At 48.7% G+C, this 20731-nt stretch overlaps 2 protein-coding genes across 2 annotated transcripts; one reads left to right on the top strand and one right to left on the bottom strand.

Moving 5' to 3' along the window:
• Positions 1-10865: 10865 nt before the first annotated feature.
• On the top strand, positions 10866-11795 carry LOC308220771 (olfactory receptor 5T17-like; the record flags this gene model as incomplete). Its single annotated transcript, XM_080617163.1, has 1 exon — positions 10866-11795. One exon carries the CDS (start codon positions 10866-10868, stop codon positions 11793-11795), a length of 930 nt encoding a protein of 309 aa, XP_080473289.1.
• A 3565-nt stretch (positions 11796-15360) lies between these two features.
• Positions 15361-16320, bottom strand: LOC308221350 (olfactory receptor 5AP2-like; the record flags this gene model as incomplete). Its single annotated transcript, XM_080618333.1, has 1 exon — positions 15361-16320. The coding sequence occupies one exon, from the start codon at positions 16318-16320 to the stop codon at positions 15361-15363; it is 960 nt and encodes a 319-aa protein (XP_080474459.1).
• Positions 16321-20731: the final 4411 nt, after the last annotated feature.

Consider the following 20731-nt stretch of genomic DNA (forward strand, 5'->3'; position numbering starts at 1 on the left):
CGACACAGCGGCGACCCGACACAGCGGCGACCCGACACAGCGGCGACCCGACACAGCGGCGACCCGACACAGCGGCGACCCGACACAGCGGCGACCCGACACAGCGGCGACCCGACACAGCGGCGACCCGACACAGCGGCGACCCGACACAGCGGCGACCCGACACAGCGGCGACCCGACACAGCGGCGACCCGACACAGCGGCGACCCGACACAGCGGCGACCCGACACAGCGGCGACCCGACACAGCGGCGACCCGACACAGCGGCGACCCGACACAGCGGCGACCCGACACAGCGGCGACCCGACACAGCGGCGACCCGACACAGCGGCGACCCGACACAGCGGCGACCCGACACAGCGGCGACCCGACACAGCGGCGACCCGACACAGCGGCGACCCGACACAGCGGCGACCCGACACAGCGGCGACCCGACACAGCGGCGACCCGACACAGCGGCGACCCGACACAGCGGCGACCCGACACAGCGGCGACCCGACACAGCGGCGACCCGACACAGCGGCGACCCGACACAGCGGCGACCCGACACAGCGGCGACCCGACACAGCGGCGACCCGACACAGCGGCGACCCGACACAGCGGCGACCCGACACAGCGGCGACCCGACACAGCGGCGACCCGACACAGCGGCGACCCGACACAGCGGCGACCCGACACAGCGGCGACCCGACACAGCGGCGACCCGACACAGCGGCGACCCGACACAGCGGCGACCCGACACAGCGGCGACCCGACACAGCGGCGACCCGACACAGCGGCGACCCGACACAGCGGCGACCCGACACAGCGGCGACCCGACACAGCGGCGACCCGACACAGCGGCGACCCGACACAGCGGCGACCCGACACAGCGGCGACCCGACACAGCGGCGACCCGACACAGCGGCGACCCGACACAGCGGCGACCCGACACAGCGGCGACCCGACACAGCGGCGACCCGACACAGCGGCGACCCGACACAGCGGCGACCCGACACAGCGGCGACCCGACACAGCGGCGACCCGACACAGCGGCGACCCGACACAGCGGCGACCCGACACAGCGGCGACCCGACACAGCGGCGACCCGACACAGCGGCGACCCGACACAGCGGCGACCCGACACAGCGGCGACCCGACACAGCGGCGACCCGACACAGCGGCGACCCGACACAGCGGCGACCCGACACAGCGGCGACCCGACACAGCGGCGACCCGACACAGCGGCGACCCGACACAGCGGCGACCCGACACAGCGGCGACCCGACACAGCGGCGACCCGACACAGCGGCGACCCGACACAGCGGCGACCCGACACAGCGGCGACCCGACACAGCGGCGACCCGACACAGCGGCGACCCGACACAGCGGCGACCCGACACAGCGGCGACCCGACACAGCGGCGACCCGACACAGCGGCGACCCGACACAGCGGCGACCCGACACAGCGGCGACCCGACACAGCGGCGACCCGACACAGCGGCGACCCGACACAGCGGCGACCCGACACAGCGGCGACCCGACACAGCGGCGACCCGACACAGCGGCGACCCGACACAGCGGCGACCCGACACAGCGGCGACCCGACACAGCGGCGACCCGACACAGCGGCGACCCGACACAGCGGCGACCCGACACAGCGGCGACCCGACACAGCGGCGACCCGACACAGCGGCGACCCGACACAGCGGCGACCCGACACAGCGGCGACCCGACACAGCGGCGACCCGACACAGCGGCGACCCGACACAGCGGCGACCCGACACAGCGGCGACCCGACACAGCGGCGACCCGACACAGCGGCGACCCGACACAGCGGCGACCCGACACAGCGGCGACCCGACACAGCGGCGACCCGACACAGCGGCGACCCGACACAGCGGCGACCCGACACAGCGGCGACCCGACACAGCGGCGACCCGACACAGCGGCGACCCGACACAGCGGCGACCCGACACAGCGGCGACCCGACACAGCGGCGACCCGACACAGCGGCGACCCGACACAGCGGCGACCCGACACAGCGGCGACCCGACACAGCGGCGACCCGACACAGCGGCGACCCGACACAGCGGCGACCCGACACAGCGGCGACCCGACACAGCGGCGACCCGACACAGCGGCGACCCGACACAGCGGCGACCCGACACAGCGGCGACCCGACACAGCGGCGACCCGACACAGCGGCGACCCGACACAGCGGCGACCCGACACAGCGGCGACCCGACACAGCGGCGACCCGACACAGCGGCGACCCGACACAGCGGCGACCCGACACAGCGGCGACCCGACACAGCGGCGACCCGACACAGCGGCGACCCGACACAGCGGCGACCCGACACAGCGGCGACCCGACACAGCGGCGACCCGACACAGCGGCGACCCGACACAGCGGCGACCCGACACAGCGGCGACCCGACACAGCGGCGACCCGACACAGCGGCGACCCGACACAGCGGCGACCCGACACAGCGGCGACCCGACACAGCGGCGACCCGACACAGCGGCGACCCGACACAGCGGCGACCCGACACAGCGGCGACCCGACACAGCGGCGACCCGACACAGCGGCGACCCGACACAGCGGCGACCCGACACAGCGGCGACCCGACACAGCGGCGACCCGACACAGCGGCGACCCGACACAGCGGCGACCCGACACAGCGGCGACCCGACACAGCGGCGACCCGACACAGCGGCGACCCGACACCTCCGAACAACATGGTTTCTGGAGCTGAGCATCTTCAGAGTCCTCCAATTCACTGTGAAAGAGACACAAAGTTGCTGCAACTAAGACATATGTAAGCAGTTACATAACTTTCTTTAAATTCATGCTTTGTATTGCATTATTTCAAGTGTTTTCTACTAAGGCATTGTTTTGGAAGTGGGGAATGGAGAGAGAGAGAGGAGAACATGCTTTATTAGCCCAACTGATGAAGTTGGGAAAAAGGAAAAGCTTTAAATAATTAATTTTCGCTTGTTATTTGCAAGCTAGAAGACTTCAAAAACTTTGACAAGACTTTGCAAGACTTGTCAAACACACCTGAAGTATGAGGAAGGGTACAGAGCCATAAATAAATCTGGACTGAGGAGGTTACATTTCCCAGCCCAGGACTGCATGTCCATCCTAGTTCTCTGTCTTTGGGCTCACTCCTCCTCCCAAGCCAGTTCACAAGTAACTCTCTTTGACCTGGCAGGGAGGGCATGTCCTCCTGGGATCTTGCCACAAACTCTTCAAGGAAACACTTCACCCAGCCCTCATGCAGACCTGGACCCATTCCCATTCATTGCCTAACCCTAGCCTTTACTCAGCATTCTCTTTTGCATTGCATCAGCTCACCTACATATAACTAGCGGTTTAGAACAGAGAACACCAGGAGGTCCTCACATTACATCACACCAGAAGCAGTTCTGATCCAGGTGGAATATCCAGACAAATGTAATACACAACAAAAGAGGAAAAGACATGTTTCCCACTCCCACTTCCCCTACCTCATGTTTTCCGATGCTATCCCTGAAGCAATGAAAAGGAACGTGGTGCATTTTCAGATTCTTATATCAGGGAAGTCATCATCCACTGCTGTTCCCATCAAGGGGCTTGAAGGATCACCAACTTGGAAGACAAAGCTTCTCAGGGCCCGACCAACAAACACAGTCCCATTGTAGATCCTGTTCTCAAAGTATGATCACCGCGGCGATCCGAAACCGCGGCGACCCGAAACCTCAGAACAAGATGGTTTCTGGAGCTGAGCATCTTCGGAGTCCTCCAATTCACTGTGAAAGAGACACAAAGTTGCTGCTTGTAGTTCACACATCTTCATAAAACAGAAGTCAACTTCGTAGAAAGGCAACCCAAGCTGACAATGCTACTTGGAAGGCGTTAAGCTCCTTCACAGAAATAATAGAACAACACATAAAGACAGATTGCTGATCCTGGTTACAGGCTGATGTTGAGGGGTGTATTCCATTCTGTCTGTAAAAATGGGCTGCTCATGACCCATGTTACTCATAACTATTCTTAACCACAAATACTCATTGCTGGCAAAGAAAATCCTGTATTACCTTTGCAGCTGAGGCTCTTTCACCCCAACTTCTGTTGTACTCAAAGAAGTAAATCCTTGCAGTCCCAAAGGAGGTGAAAGTTCAGTTGTCTCTTCCGGCTGTAGAAACAAAACTGTATTTCAGTTCCAGCGTGACAGAATCCCAAGCCATGCAGCAAGGTTCCAAGAACACTGTGATAACTCTCTGTAGGTTGTTAAAGCTTTGGTCATCTTCAGCCATTTTTATTTGTACTTACTTCACTTGCATTAAAAAAAAAAAAAAAGGCATTTCTTCTGCTTAGCCTAGTTAAAAAGCCTAATTTTACTCTTTGCCATATAAACCTTTCAGGGGAGACTTTAATTATACTGCAACTAAGACATATGTAAGCAGTCACATAACTTCTATTAAATTCATGCTTTGTATTGCATTATTTCAAGTGTTTTCTACTAAGGCATTGTTTTGGAAGTGGGGAATGAAGAGAGAGAGAGGAGAACATGCTTTATTAGCCCAACTGATGAAGTTGGGAAAAAGGAAAAGCTTTAAATAATTAACTTTCACTTGTTATTTGCAAGCTATAAGAAAACCAGGGTTTAAACACTATCTAGCAATGACAAACTGAAGTATACTTGCTTGAAAGATACTCTGCTCAAGACTGGGTAGCAAAGAAAGGGGGAAAAAATTAAACCAGAACTAACACATAGTAAGGCATAGGGCCATGAAGACCCAAAAGGGCTGCAGCACCTCTGCTCTGGAGACAGACTGAGAGCACTGGGCTTGTTCAGCCTGGAGAGGGCTCCAGGGAGACCTTGTAACAGTCTTCCAATATTTAAAGGGGCCTACAAGAAATCTGGAGAGGAGCTCTTGACAAGGGCCTTTAACCTGACAGACAGGAGACTGAGATGAGCTCTTAAGCGGAAGTCCCCCCCTGTGAGGGTGCTGAGGCACTGGCACAGGGTGCCCAGAGAAGCTGTGGCTGCCCCAACCCTGGCAGTGCTCAAGGCCAGGTTGGACACAGGGGCTTGGAGCAAGCTGCTCCAGTGGAAGGGGTCCCTGCCTGCAGCAGGGGGTTTGAACTGGATGGGCTTTAAGGTCCCTTCCAATCCTAACCATTTTATAATTCTATACTACTGTTTTATACTGTGTATAAAACTTGGAGATGAACCAGATGCGGCTTTGTGTACTAGCCTGGACTAGAATACTTACCTAAGTTTTCTTCACAGTAGCTGTTATGGTGCTATGGTTTGGATTTTTGACCAAAACAGTGTTGATAACCCACTGGTGTTGGTCTTTTGGTCTTCATGCTACCACCCCAGCAGGAGGCACTTGTTGCACAAGCTGGGAGGGGACACAGCTTGGACAGCTGAGCCCAAGTGACCAAAGGAATATTCCACACTGTACTACATCATGCTCAGCAAGAAAATCCAGAGGAAGCAGGGATGTTCAAAGTTAGGGCATTTGGCTTCCCAAGTAACCATGACCCATGATAAAGCCATGCTTTTTTTTCCCCCCAGAAATGGCTGAACATATGGCAGCAGTGGGAAGCAGCCCATGAAATTCATACAAAGAGGCAACAAATTCTTCCTTCAGGTTGTATTTTAGATGCCAATTTAACTCTTCCTTCTGCCAGAAGTAACTAGTGGCTGGCTTCTCTCCCTTCCTTTCACTAATGTCTTCCCTCTTACATTTATTTCTTGTCCTCCCTCCAGACATGCAGACCATCTCCACCAACCATTATTTTGTTACCAAGAATTATAGCTTCTTGATTTAACAACCCTAGAGAGGTTTTTAAACTTACTCTAGCAAGATCAGCTTGCTAAGCTTGAATAGGTTACACATAGCCAGGGACTCTTCAGGAAGAAGCTAGGAAGACCTGCACTTACAAATAGACACAAACCCCAGGCAAAGGAAAAAGATGACTTCTGGCTCAGGTCAGGACATACACAGCACATAAGGCTAAAGAACAGGATTCAACAGGAGAACAGTAACAAAAAATACCTCTGTCTGTATGCCTTTGTCAATGTTGTCACCAATTCATTCATTTCAGCCTGCATAGTTGAAGTAAGTCATTTCTTTAGGTTTTTTTTCTTATCTGATACAATTCTATGATTGAACTAGATCATGTCAGTATTCCTAATAGTTATTTTAGCTTTAGACAAAGTACAACGTATTTCTTAGCAGTTTTGGAAACGGTAAATGAGCTCAGGAATCTAACCCTGGAGAAAAGCTGCTTTAAGACAACAACAACAAAAAAAAAAACTATAGCAACAGAGAGACAGGGCAAAACCAGATCACACTCAGCTTGGTTTTGCTTAAACACAGGATGTGCATACGAGACAGAAGTTAAAAATACCTGGTAGGACAGATAGAGCATCTAAAACAGATCTTTAAATAACTTTTATCCTTAAATAATCAAGCTCTACTCACACTAACTTTCCAAAACCAAATTTGTGGAGTTTCTAGCTGTCCAAACTGAATGGCCCCAAAAAGAACTGAATATCCCATTGAAAATGAGAAGTGGAATGCGGGACTAGGCAACATTTGCAGATACTTCTGGTATTTAACTAGTTGTACATATATACTTTGACTCCATTATTATAAAAAAACAGCTTATCTGTGTACAAATGACATAATACCAAGAAAAAGCAGCACCCAAGATATTAACAAAACACAAACTTGAGCCAGAGGTTAAGATAACGGGGATCTTTGTAATATTGTTTCTGTTCATTTAGAGCTTTCACTGCCCTTTCCAGTAATGCAGGCAGATTGCTCTCCTTTCCACCCTGAGGGAAGGTCTGCTCTGTCCACTTGATGTAGCTACAGATGGGATATATAAGAAGGAAGTCAGTTCCAAGTAAGATACAAGGCTTCTGTTTCTGTGCAACACATGGAGATTTAGAAAACAATCAGGCAGACTATTGAAACACAAGATTTTGTAACAGGTTTTTTATAAAATCTTATCTCATTAAACTAGAATATTTTCCCCAAACTTTTACAAGGATACCTGACCTTTCTATTCTTTCTTCTGAGACAAAAGGGAACTCACCCGTCCCAGACATCCAGTGGATCATCTCCAGAGTAAAATCCGATTTCAGATTCAAACTCCCTAGAAAAGAAAACACGAATCCAGTAAATAAGGTGTATAAATGCAGAGATGTTTTCTACACTGCAAACTAAGACTTTCACTCTCACTTAAACCACTTCATAGGTGTATTAAAAGGAAGGGTCAGTTAGCACATATTTAGACTTCAGCTTTCACTGACACTAGAATAAGTTTAAAAATATTAATAATTAAAAAGCCCTACAAAAAGCACATTTTCACCCCTCTTCAAAATGAAAGTGCTGGGAAACGTACCATTATTTAACAATAACAGACAGGTATATTCCCAAAGGTTAATCCCATGCAGTTCTACTACCACAAAGCTTATATGGTCTCCCTTGACAGAATGTTCTGTTATGAAGTGTTAGTAGTAGACAGACATATCATGAAGGTTCATTTTTGCTTAAAGCATCTCTTCTGTAAGTATAGAAGGAGGTTGGAACACACACAGATGGAAAAGCCTGATGATAGACAACTGTAGAACTGTACCAGAGAACACAGTGAAAACACATTAAAGTGGCCAGACTGGCAGCAGCCATCATCTTGTCTCATTCTTCAACTCCTGGGCACCATTCTATCCCTACAATATGATGACTTCTCCCTCAGGAAGCACATTAAGGCAGAAAACCACCTTGCACTTTGAGTTAGACAAGAGCCCTAGTTTGTCTTTAGCATTGGCTCTGAATTGATCCTGTAGAGCTCTCCAGTTCTTCCTTACTGGAAGGCTCTGCTCAATCATCACACCTCACAAACATGAATCAAGTTGGACAAACCCTCTTGCAAATCCCTATACAATAATAATTCCATGGCTTTCCATGAAAAATACATCCAGATCCAGCTGACAAGGGTTCACAGACACTGCTGACTTCACAGGAAGTCACCCACAGGGTTCAGCATGACAAGCACCAGGGCTTCCAATTGTGACATCATACAGACACAACTACGCAGACTCTTCATAGTCAACTCGGCCTTCACAGGGCATGCACATTTGAGCATCAGCCAATATAACTGTAACAGAATAGTTTTGGGACACAGAGGCCCCCTGAAGTCATACAGTTGTATCCATGGAATACTGTGGGCAAGACACACCAGACCCAAGCTGACCTTGCCCATTCAGCCTTTGCAATCCAGACAAAACATACAGAGATAACTGTGCTGTGTCTACGTTCCAATAATAAAAAATAATTGCCACCTAAAAGCTATTCTACTGCAGTAGAATACTATAGGAAAGACAAAATACCACTCTCCTCCTTGTAACCTTTAACTACTTAATTAATGAGTACATTTAAAAGTACACAGCTGAATCTCCCTAGTGTTTGCAGCTTGAATGCTGTTACAAACCTACAAATAGTAGTCTACTGAATAACACCCACAGCATTAGTCCAAAAGACCTGGAGTGTGAGAGTAGCACAGACTACCCTCAGTTCTTTTACGCTTTCCTTAATGCCTACGAAATCAGTAGAGTTAAATAAAACATAAAACAGGAGGAGGAAGCAGGAAGATAAGAGGAAAGGTGTCAAAACCCTGCTCACCGTTTTTTGAGCTGAGCAGCAGTGTGCACGGAGGTCTCCTGCTGAGCCAGGGCCTCCTGCAAGGTGGACATGACACGGCCCTGCCGCAGGGGCTGCACATTCTCCTTGCTGAGCTCCCACTCATCGCTGCAGTCCTGGGACATCACAGCCTCTGCTTTAGGGACAAAAACACCACAGAAGTGAGTCATTAGTAGGGTACTCAACCGAAACCCGGCACAGCTGCTTTAATTACCAGATGCACCACACTCTCTCTGTGCAGCCAGCAGCACACCGCTCAGGTCCCCAGCTTTGACAAGCAACTGGGCATGCATAACTCCCCTCCATGTCAACTACAGGAACAAGAGCTAACCACTTCTTCACACCCAGGAACCTCGGGCAGCTGATGTTAGCACCAAAGGCTACTAAGATTAAACCGTTTCCCTCCTCACCTGCGTGCTCCCTTCCCTCCCCGAGGCTACCACCCCCGCTGAGCCTGGCGACAGGCGTTCCGGCAGCACCGCAAACTGAGTCACGGCCCTCACCTACGAGTAGCTGCAACGGGCTGGGAGTACAGGCGAGGCTCGACCCTGCGCTGAGCCGATGCCCGGCGGGGATGAGGAGCGCGGCGGAGACTTTCCCCCACCCCGTGCACGCTGCCCGTTAGCACCGAGCGTGAGGAGAAGCCGCTCCCCACGCGGCTCCAGCTCAGCCGCTCCCCGCCACCGCCTCCTCTCTTCTCCTCTCCTCTCCCCTCAGCCCGCGCACGAAGGTCCCGAGCAGCCCCGCGCTGTGACGTCAGAATCGGCACCCACCCCCTGCCAAATTTAAATCCCCAACCGCCGCCAGCCTCCTCCCCATTGGCCAACTCCCGCGCCACGCCCTTCCTGATTGGGTCCGCCCAGAGAATCTTTATGTCTGCCATGCTGGGGATCCCGACCTGAGTAATTCTGTGGTGCTACAGGTTGTACATAGAGCTAAACCCTGTGTGCTTCTTCCGCCTCCAGAAATGGTTTATCTGATTTTCCATTCTGAATACAAGCCAGGCTCTTTGATACCAGTTTTGCAGTGATTTCCTTTGCTGATGGGAAAGCTGTACTCATTGCACTGCAGAGATTTGCTGACAGGGACAGAGACCCCACGAGCAGCACCGTGATTTCCATGATCTTAGGCTGAAATCGTGCTGCTTTTCCCAACAGTTTTCCTGTCCTTTTTCTTGGTCTCTTCGAAGTGTTTATGTTACAGTGGTTCCTTCTGGACCCCTGTGAAGCCTGCTCTGTATCCCTCCCTGACACTGTGATTAAAAAGCAGGATGTAATGGTGTATTTCCATATATTTAGAACTCTTCAGCATGAATTTTGAAAGAGGAGATGTAGGGAAGGTTGATAAAAAGGCAAAGATTTGTTGTGCCGTTTTTGGTTTTAATGGTTTCTCTTTTCCCTCATGATGGCACCTCACCATTTCTATATACTCCATAAAAGAATAACCCTGAAATAGCAAAATAGATGAAAAGTTATGGAAGAATAAATGGGGTTTTCCATTTTTCTCTCTGCAGTGTGCAAGCAAAATCACCTTTAAGGAAAACCTCTATGGGGAAGGCTTCCTAAGATGCCAAATGTGCTATTTTAGTTCAAAGGCTGGACTTGATGATCTTAAAGGTCTTTTCCAACCTAGTTGATTCTATGATTCTAAATCCTAGAATTATAGAATCACAGGCTGGTTTGGGTTGGAAAGCACCTGAAGTTCAGCTAGTTCCAACCTCCCAGGTGTGGGCAGCGACATCTCAAACTAGACCATGTCACCTCTAAAGACGTGCTCTGGTGTGAGATTTTCATTCTTGATGTCACTAATTCTTTACAGGAAGCACTGAACCCCTTCTTTTACTCTTTCTTTGTTAGAACTTGGGAGGGTTGCACTGGAATGTGATACATGCCATTTCTACACAACAGATAGAAATAGAGATGTATTAGAATGACTGGAATAGAGAACACTTGGCAGAGTAACTGCTACTAGAATAAAAACTTCATTGTTTTGCCAAACTGGTCTTTGATGAATGTTGATGCAAATGAGGCAAATCTCTGATAAGGAGAGGGTTTGCCATCCAGGCACTGGGGATTGATGGGCTTTTTAGGTGCTGAGTGTCTCCATTAACTGTTTATTATGGCTCTATACAGTGCCTCTATACAGGCTCTATACATCTTACAGTGCTTTAGGAGAAGATGGCTGAGGAAAATCAAACCAAGCAAGTGACAAAGCTGACTCTTGTGGGACTGACGGACAACCCGCAACTACAAGCACCTTTGTTCATCCTGTTCCTCCTCATTTACTTCATCTCGCTGGTGGGGAACCTGGGCATGGTTGTGCTCATCAGGAGCAGTGCTCAGCTGCAGTCCCCCATGTACTTTTTCCTCAGCAACTTATCTCTCCTCGATGCTTGCTACTCATCGGTGGTGGCATCGAGGACATTAATGAACCTTCTCATGGGGAAGAAAACAATCTCTGTCATTGGCTGTGCCACCCAGCTTTACTTCTTCATAGCCTTTGGCACCACCGAGTGCTTCCTCCTGGCTGCGATGGCTTACGACCGCTACATGGCCATCTGCAAGCCCTTGCTGTACTCGTCCATCATGTCCCACCGGGTCTGCGTGCTGCTGGTGGCCAGTTCCTATGTGCTTGGCCTGCTGCACTCTTGGGTGCACACGGAGTTCACCTTCAGCCTGCCTTTATGCCAGCCAGCCAAGGTCAACCACTTCTACTGTGAAATCACGCCTGTTCTAGCCCTCTCCTGCTCTGACACACGTGTCAATAGGTGTCTGATATTTGTCCTCGGTGGGCTGGTGGAGATGGTGACCATCTCGGCTGTCCTGGTCTCCTACACCTTCATCCTCGCTGCTGTTTCAAGGATCAGCTCTGCTCAGGGCCGGTACAAAGCCTTCTCTACATGCACCTCTCACCTGGCTGGAGTCACCATCTTCCACGGGTCCATCCTCGCCCTGAACTTCCGACCAGGATCTGGCAGCAGCCTGAGCACGGATAAGGTCTTTGCTGTGTTCTACTCGCTGGTGGTGCCCATGCTGAACCCCCTGATCTACAGCCTCAGGAACAGGGAGGTGAAGAATGCCCTAAGGGACTTTGTCAGGTGGAAGTAGCTTTGGCAGGACATTTGGCTGCTGGTTTTGTGACAGAGGTCTCCAGAGCTTCACTTGACACCAAGGATTTTTTTTTGCCTTCCCTACTCCTTAGGCTTAAAGACCTGGTTTGGAACCATTTCCAAGTCTGTCTTTCTTCCTACGACTGCTTCGTGCCACAAGGCCACAGACAATCTGATTTATCTGCTGTATTTTATTGCTATCTTCTTTCCCCTCTTCTCTCTTGGTCTTTTCAGATGGGCACTGGACATTAGCTCTGGGCTCCTTGCTAGCCCTGTCAAAATGCTCTTGCACAGCCATCAGCATCTCCCAGTTGATGGCTTAAAGCCTGCCTTATGACCTCTTCTTATTTTCAGGGCCTTTCTCGCCTGTTGTTAAAGGGAAATTAATATTTTCTGTAAAAACACAAGAAATAGAATTAAATTACTGAATGAAGTACATTTAGAGTTGTGGCCAAAGGCTCAATGTCCGGCTGGAGACCAGTAACGAGTGGTGTCCCTCAGGGATCAGTGTTGGGACCGATCTTGTTCAACATCTTTGTTGGTGACATGGACAGTGGGATTGAGTGCGCCCTCAGCAAGTTTGCTGATGACACCAAGCTGTGTGGTTCGGTTGATATGCCGGAGGGAAGGGATGCCATCCAGAGGGACCTCGACACGCTTGTGAGGTGGGCTGATGCCAACCTGATGAAGTTTAACCATGCCAAGTGCAAGGTCCTACACCTGGGTCGGAGCAATCCCAGGCACAGCTACAGGTTGGGCAGAGAAGAGATTCAGAGCAGCCCTGCAGAGAAGGACTTGGGGGTGCTGGTTGATGAGAAAATGAACATGAGCCGGCTGCAGTGTGCGCTCGCAGCCCAGAAAGCAACCGTATCCTGGGCTGCATCAAGAGGAGCGTGACCAGCAGGTCGAAGGAGGTGATCCTGCCCCTCTGCTCTGCTCTCGTGAGACCTCACTTGGAGCATTGTGTGCAGTTCTGGTGTCCTCAACATCAAAAGGACATGGAACTGTTGGAACAAGTCCAGAGGAGGCCACGAGGATGATCAGGGGCTGGAGCACCTCCTGTATGGAGACAGGCTGAGAAAGTTGGGGCTGTTCAGCCTGGAGAAGAGAAGGCTGCGTGGAGACCTCAGAGCAGCTTCCAGTGTCTGAAGGGGGCCTATAAGGATGCTGGGGAGGGACTCTTCATCAGGGACTGTAGTGATAGAACAAGGAGTAATGGGTTAAAACTTAAACAGGGGAAGTTTAGGTTGGATCTAAGGAAGAAGTTCTTTACTGTAATGGTGCTGAGGCACTGGAGTGGGTTGCACAAGGAAGTTTTGAATGCTCCATCCCTGGAGGTGCAAAAGCCAGGCTGGACAGAGCCTTGGGTAACATGGTTTAGTGTGAGGTGCCCCTGCCCATTGCAGGGGGGTTGGAACTGGATGTCTTAAGGTCCTTTCCTACCCTAACTATTTTATGTTTCTATGATTCTATGATTTTAAGAGAAAAAATGGCATTAACCTAACCTATGTTACTCACTGCTCTGAGACCTTCATCCTCTCTGTTATCTATGGATAAAGATACGGTATCTAAAGATGAGAATTGTTAACTAATTGTTAGGTTGATAAGGCTGTTGAATAAGACCGTCTTTAATGCTCATTTCAATATAGGCCAGGTTTTGAATCATTTCCAGAGAATACGATTTTCTCCTTTAAATTGTTCAGGCTGATCTAACAGCACCTGAAGCACTGGGCAAAGAGACCCATGCCCAGCTCTTCCTGCCAAAAGGTGCTTGCTTTTTGAGGTATCAGAACCACTTATGGAGAGGAACCTCTGTCATGTATTTGATGTGGGAAGTTTGTGTCTACAGCCAGGACTTTCTGCTTTTTAGATCCCTTCTCTGCAAAGATTGAAACAGAATCATGCAAGGATGCTCTCAGTATAAAATGTATTCCAAAACCTCAAGCCTGTTTCTTGTATTGCTGGAATTCAAAATTCTGCCTCCCCTGCATGTTGCACTGAGGTTCCTATTGCCAGTTCACTGAGTTGGATCCACCACACAGAGGACTATGGCATTCAAGACTTCCCTTGGGAAGGTAGCACCAAGTGTGGGTAAACCTTTGAGCATTTCAGTTGTCTCTGCTTTGGAAAGTTTCTTAAACCCAAGAGGAAATAAGGACATGAGAGTGGGGTAATTCATCAAGCAGCGATGAGCCCTACACAGGACACTGCTCATCTAGACTCCTGTTTCCACAAAAGCTCGGACCAGACGATCTTTTGAGGTCCAGCCTGGGCTTTCTGTGGCTCTATGATTCTCTATGCATAGTCTAAGCCAAAATATCCAACAAAATGGAAGAAAACAAGATATGGTGAAGGTTTTGAAGGAAGCTGTCCGATATCAAAGGTCTCTATTCTGCAAGGCTCTTTAGCATTTAATTATATAGATTCTGGCTCCTTCATTGACCGCAGGTCGAAGACACGTTCCCCCCCACACCTATGACAGTGTATGCTTTCATCCTGCTGTTTTTCTGAGCACATAAAAGTGAGTGTTCACCATCCATATACTTTCCAAATACAAGTTAATTCCCATTCACAACAGCTAAAGGAAAGATATTTTCCCCTATGACAGTGTGTTTTGACTTCTTTCAGAGCCAGACCGCTCTCAGTTACCATCAATTCTGTGTTTAGGTTTGTTTTTCATCTATGGAAGCTTCCTACAAACTTAATTCTTATATGAAATAGACAATTCGGTTTTCCCAGTGTGCTTGAGGATGAGCTGGGCATGGACATGGGATATGGGTGCTTATTTCCAGGTGGAATTCCATTTATTTCAACATTTAGGTAAAAGGTCATTTCAGATGAACAGATTTTACAAGGTAAAATGAATGGGTGGAGATCTTGATGTGCCCAAAATGTCCCTAGCACGGGGTAATCTCAGCACAGTTCATCATCCTCTATTACGAGTTATATTGTTTACAGTTTCTTCCTTCGAGTGATATCTATAGTGAAGCTGCAGCCTGGGGAGGGATTCCCCTTCATATTCAAAAGTGCAGCTTGAGACCTTGATTCCCACCAACTTCTTCTCTTTGAAAGGCACAAACAAATGCAGTGAATCTTTTGAAACCTTTTCTCTGACTCTTTTTCAGCAAGCAAATGTAAAACTACACTTCCTCTTCCCTCCCACCCCAGCAGCTTTAAGAAAGAACTCGCAGGTAAGAGTGAGGAATTTTATTGGAGCTGAGAGACTAGGTCAAGAATCTTGCAAGAAAAATACACAGTTATCACTGACAAAGGCTATAACTGAGTAAAGGTGATTGGTGTTTCCTGTGAGGAAGATAGGCCTGGGATAGTTGAGGGCAATTTCTTCCTCCAGGTTGGTGACTGTGAATTGAAATGAAGTTTGAGGTTCCTTTCACCTTGGTTTCTTTTGAAGGAAGATGTGATTCGAGTGGTCTGTATCTCATTCAATACTGTCACTGACTTTTGTACAGGAACTGTAGAAGAACCTACATCAAATCATGAGGATTAGTGGAAAATCCCATTGTCTTAATGTCCCATAGGCTTTCTCACTTGACATGCATTGTTCATGTCCTGGATGATACAACTATTTTATGTTGCCAGTGGTTGAACATCCTCCTACTGCACTTGACCAGGGCCCCCTTCACCTCCTTATTTCTCAGGCTGTAGATGAACGGGTTGAGCATGGGGGTGACCACGGTGTAGAAGATGGAGGACACCTTATCTAGGTTCCTGTGGCTAGATGGAGGTTGTAGGTACATGAAGAAACCTGTCCCAAAGAACATGATAATGGCCATCAATTGGGAGGTGCAGGTGTGGAAGGCTCTGGCCCTGCTCTGTGCTGAGCACATCCTCAGCACGGTGTGGAGGATGGAGATGTAGGAGAGCAAAACGACCATGCTCGTGCCTACCACATTGATGGTGAGAAAGGCAAAGATGACCATCTCGCTGCTGTGGTTATCAGGGCACACAAGGTTTAGCACAGGGACAATATCGCAGAAGAAGTGGTTGATGTAGCTGGAACCACAGAATGAACCTCCAAATGTGTACCATGTGCAGATGATGGCACTGAGGAATGCGAATAGGTAGGATGATGCTACCAGCTGCCAGCAGACGTGGCTGGAGATGATGGTCACATAAAGCAGGGGGTGGCAGATAGCAACGTGCCGGTCGTAGGCCATCACAGCCAAGAGGTAACATGCGGCACTGCCAAAGAAAGCAAAGGTGAGGAACTGGATCATGCAGCCAGACAAAGAAATGGTTTTGTCCTCTGATAACAGGTCTGCCAGCATCCTGGGGGAGATGACTGTGGAATAGCAGATGTCAATGAATGCAAAATGAGTGAGGAAGAAGTACATGGGGGTGTGGAGGCTGGGAGACACCTGAAACAAGATGATAATGCCAACGTTCCCCACCAAAGTGACAATGTAAATCAACAGAAACAAGACAAAAAGAGGAGTTTGTGCAAATGGGCTGTCTGTAATTCCCAGCAGGACGAATTTAGTCTGCGTGTGATTTCTTCCCATGATCTGCTGAGGAAAAAGGAATAGAAAGATCTAACTAGTTATTAATAGAGATTCACTTTTGGACCATGTTTCACACTAATTACTCAGCATTTTAACTGCCACTTTTGGTGGAATTAATATATGCTACTACATTTTCTCGTGCCAAATTATGTTTCTCGTTTTTCAGTTGAGGTATTCAGAAGAGAACAGGAAGCACGTTGAAGCAACAAAAGGCATTTTTGTTTGTCTATCCTGGACACTTAAAGCTATGGATTTATTCAATGACATGTGTTTTCAGGCTTGAGAAAAGAATCAGATCTTTATTCACTTTCACTTTGGAGGCAATTTGTGTCAGAAGACACCTCTAGAAGAACCTGATGAGAGCGCCCATAATCCTAGAGCAAATGAAAGTCCCAGTCCCAGTGAAATCCCAGTTCCATGAATGATCTCCAGACTTTATCCCTTGCTTTTTACTTGTCATTACAGTCACCAAATCACATTTACCAAGCTATTTGAGATCATTCACAACAGATAACATTCACATAGTTAAATACACGATTTGTACATTTCTGAGCTTACTTGAAAGCTGAGTTTATGTTCAAACGTGCTGATTCCAAAAGCTGATTTTTATAGACTATATTCTTCTGACAATTGGAAACACTGCATTTCTTTATAACAAAATAAGATTCATCCCCATTTAATCTTGAATAAATCCGTGCAGCTTGCTTTAGCTGCCTATTTAAAAGAAAAACCACCTGCATAAGCCATTGCTCCCCCTTCTTATAAAAAACCCCACGTTGGAAAGGCTGTTTTCTGACACAGCATTGCTAAATAGGACATTAGAATATGAAGAAGCAAGCCAACTGCCTCAATGCAGGTGAGGCTCTGCTTTGTCTTGGTGTTACCTCCTGTGCCTTCCCTCTGCCACAGAGTGATGGGAGCCAAGGGTTTATCCTCAACACAGCCGAGAACATCTACGTGCCAGCATCAGCTCTGTTAAGCACCTGATGTGAAGAGAAGTGAGCTCCTGCCAGACTCCAAGAGCTGAGCTTGTGGTGCTTGTGGGGCTGTAAATACAGTTGCATGTGCTCTCCTGGGAGGAAGCCTCCAGGGCTGCTCATGCTTTCCCAGAGGAAAACAAAGAGAAGGAAAAGGAAAGGGTGTGGAATCACCTCTGAAAGGCATTGTGGTGCTTGGGCATCTGAGAGACATGGTGTGGATGAGCCAGCCCTTAGCGCAGCTACTGTAGCAGCAGTGATAACCAGCTTGTAGGATGCTTCTGACATACTTGTGGACCATGCAAAGGTTGTGGTCTGACCTTGGCAACGGAATAAAAATGGGTTTAGAAACTTTTCAGACCTTGCAGATGGTCCGCAAATGGTACCTGGAGCACAAGTGACTCCATCTCTGGAGCTGCTGCTGTCCCTCTGTGCACGCTTGAGAGCCCAGTTTTCCAGCCCCGGTGAGGTTATCCACATATAGTGCCTGGATGTCCAAAAGCTAAGCTGGTGACTCTGGGCTTCCACTGTATTCAAGGGTGAAAAATGGGCATTTTCACACAGTGATGAATTGTCCCAGCTTTAACTAATAGGCCCTTAAAGCCCCTGACCAGCCTCAGTTGGTGTACCATCCCCAGCCTTTGCTTATTTGTCCGCCATCTCTATTAAAGCTCAGACAGGTTGAGGTTTTTCAGAGGAGTTTTGCACATCTTTACAATTCTTTGATGGTGATTTTGGCTTTCTCATATATTTTTTTAGCAAGTTTTGGACCTGTTCCTGAATAAGGGATTGACTTGACCTCCCTCGGCTTTGTCCTGGATCTGCCTCATCATCACCTACTTGCCTGATGCTCTGTAATCTTGGCTGTACTTATGCCAGGTCTTCTCTTCCTGCCCTGCTTCTCTTGCTCAGGTACTGTGTGATGGACCCTGCACACCATTGTGTTCTCCTTTGGCTCTGTTTATAGAGATTCAAAAGTCAACCCCCTGTGGCAGTCCTCAGGCTCCTGCAGAGCAGAACCCATCACCCTCTGCACCCAACAGCCCAGCCAGTGCTCACTGCTCTGGCAGTCCTTCTCCATCTAGACCATGTCCCTGCATGGGCAAATTAGGAGGCAGTATTTTCAAGGAGGTGAGTAGAGTAATAAATTGAGCCTTATATTCAGTTGTTATTATCTTTCCCTTAGTGCCTTCTCCTTTACCAAGTGCAACATCAGACTTCCATTCGTCAGTAGATTCGCTACACTTTGTTTTGGAAGTAGCTTTAGCACGATGCTTATCACAAAACGGTGGGTTTGTGACAGAGGACACCAGAGCACCACTGACACCAAGGACTTTGTTTTCCCCAGCCTCTTCCTTAGGCTTCCAGGCTTGGTTTGGAGCCATTTCTAACTCTTGCTTTCTTCCTAGGACTTGTTTGTGCAACAAGACCACAGACAACCTGATTTTTCTGCTCTATTTTATTGCCTGCAGTAGTTTTTTTTCCACTCTGTCTTGGTCTTTTCCAATGTACACTTGACATTAGCACCTGGCTCCTTGCTAGCCCTGTCAAAAAGCTCTTCCACACCTGTCAGCATCTCCAGGTGATAGCTTAAAACCTGCATTATGACCTCTTCTCATTTTCAGGGGCTTCTTCCTTCTCCTGTGAAGTACAGGCATTGTAATGATATTAATTAATGAAGTACATTATTTTAATAGGAAAGATGCGTTTCCCTTGTTTATGTTAGACCCTGCACTGAGATTTCTGTTCCTTTTTTTGTTTTCTAAAGAATAAATCCAGGTAAGTTACCTAAAGATGAGATTTGCTAACTAATTTTTAGCTAGATAAGGTCAAGTTCTTTCTACTCTTAAGTCATAAATGCTCAGGTCTATATGGGCCACATTTGAATCATCTGATATCAAAGGTCTCTGTGGTGCCAAGCTCTTTAGCATTTAATTATATCGATTCTAGCTCATTCATTCACAAAGATAGAAGCCACTTTTTCCCTAAGACAACATCTCCTATCTCGTTGCTCTTTGGCAGAGCACACAAAATAGGCTGTTCACCATCCATATACTTGACAAATGTAAGTTAATTCCCACTCACAACAGGTAAGGGAAAGATAATTTCTCACACCAGTGTATTTTGGCTTCTTTGAGAGCAAGACAGCTCTCAGTTACCATCGATTCTGTGTTCAGGATTGTCTTTCCTCTATGGAAACTAAACACATACTTAACTTTCATATGAAATCCATCATCTGATTTTCTGGTGTGTTTAAGCATGAGCTGGGCATGGACATGGGATGTGGGTCCTAATCTCCAAGTGGAATTCCATCTATCTCACCCTTTTAAGTAAATGGCACTTCAGATGAATGTGAAACACCCATTAGAATGAATGGGATGAGCCCCTGATGTGCCCAAATTGTCCTCAACACTGGGTGGTCTCAGCACAGTTCATCATCCTCTATTACGAATTACATGATCTACAATTTCTTCTTTGAAGTGCAATCTCTTGTCGAGCTGCAGCCTCGGGAGGGATTCCCCTTCATATTCAAAGGCACAGCTTGAGACCTTGATTCCCACCAGCTTCTTCTCTTTGAAAGGCACAAACAAATGCAGTGAATCTTTTGAAACCTTTTCTCTGACTCTTTTTCAGCAAGCAAACGTAAAACTACACTTCCTCTTCCCTCCCACCCCAGCAGCTTTAAGAAAGAACTCGCAGGTTAAGAGTGAGGAATTTTATTGGAGCTGAGGGACAAGGTGAAGAAACTTGCAAGAAAAAGACATCTTTATCAGTGACAAAAGTTATGACTGAATAAAGCTGATTGGTGTTTCCTGTGAGGAAAGAAAGCCTGAGATAATTGAGGACAATTTCTTCATCCAGGTTAGTGACTGTGAATTGAAATGAAGTTTGAGGTTCCTTCTCCTCTTGGTTTCCTTAGAAGGAAGGAAGATGTGATGTCCCTTCAGTGAGATGTATGACATAGGGATTGCTCTGACTCCCTCCCTTGGTCAAAGCCCCTCTGGGTACAATCAGCTCAGCCATCAACACCTGAAATTGAAAAGCACAAGTAGATGTTGAAGCATGCAAGTGTTGTGGCTGCTCTTGCAAAGCTCTGGAATAGGCAAGAGAAATGTGGAATGTGGTCCCCTCTCCCCTTGCACCCATCCCAAATGCTGGTCCTGTCTCTGTGCTGGCACTCAGAACCTCCCATCTTGTCCCACACCTCCCATCTCCATGCTCAATCCCAGCCTGACAGCTGGAGACATATGGGAAGAAGCAGCTGCCATCGGAACAAGGGATATCTGCAGGGAGGTCACTGACACAGGGATAAAGGCTGGAGGGAGAAGAGAGCAAAGGGACTGCTCCATAGTCCCCTTCAAACTGCAAACTCCACCACCTCACTGCACACCATGGGGCAGGATGAAGGATGCTGGAGCTCTGCAGGAAACGTG

The sequence above is a fragment of the Psittacula echo genome (genome assembly GCF_963264785.1).
Source record: "Psittacula echo genome assembly, chromosome: 5".
Lineage (NCBI taxonomy): Eukaryota > Metazoa > Chordata > Aves > Psittaciformes > Psittacidae > Psittacula > Psittacula echo.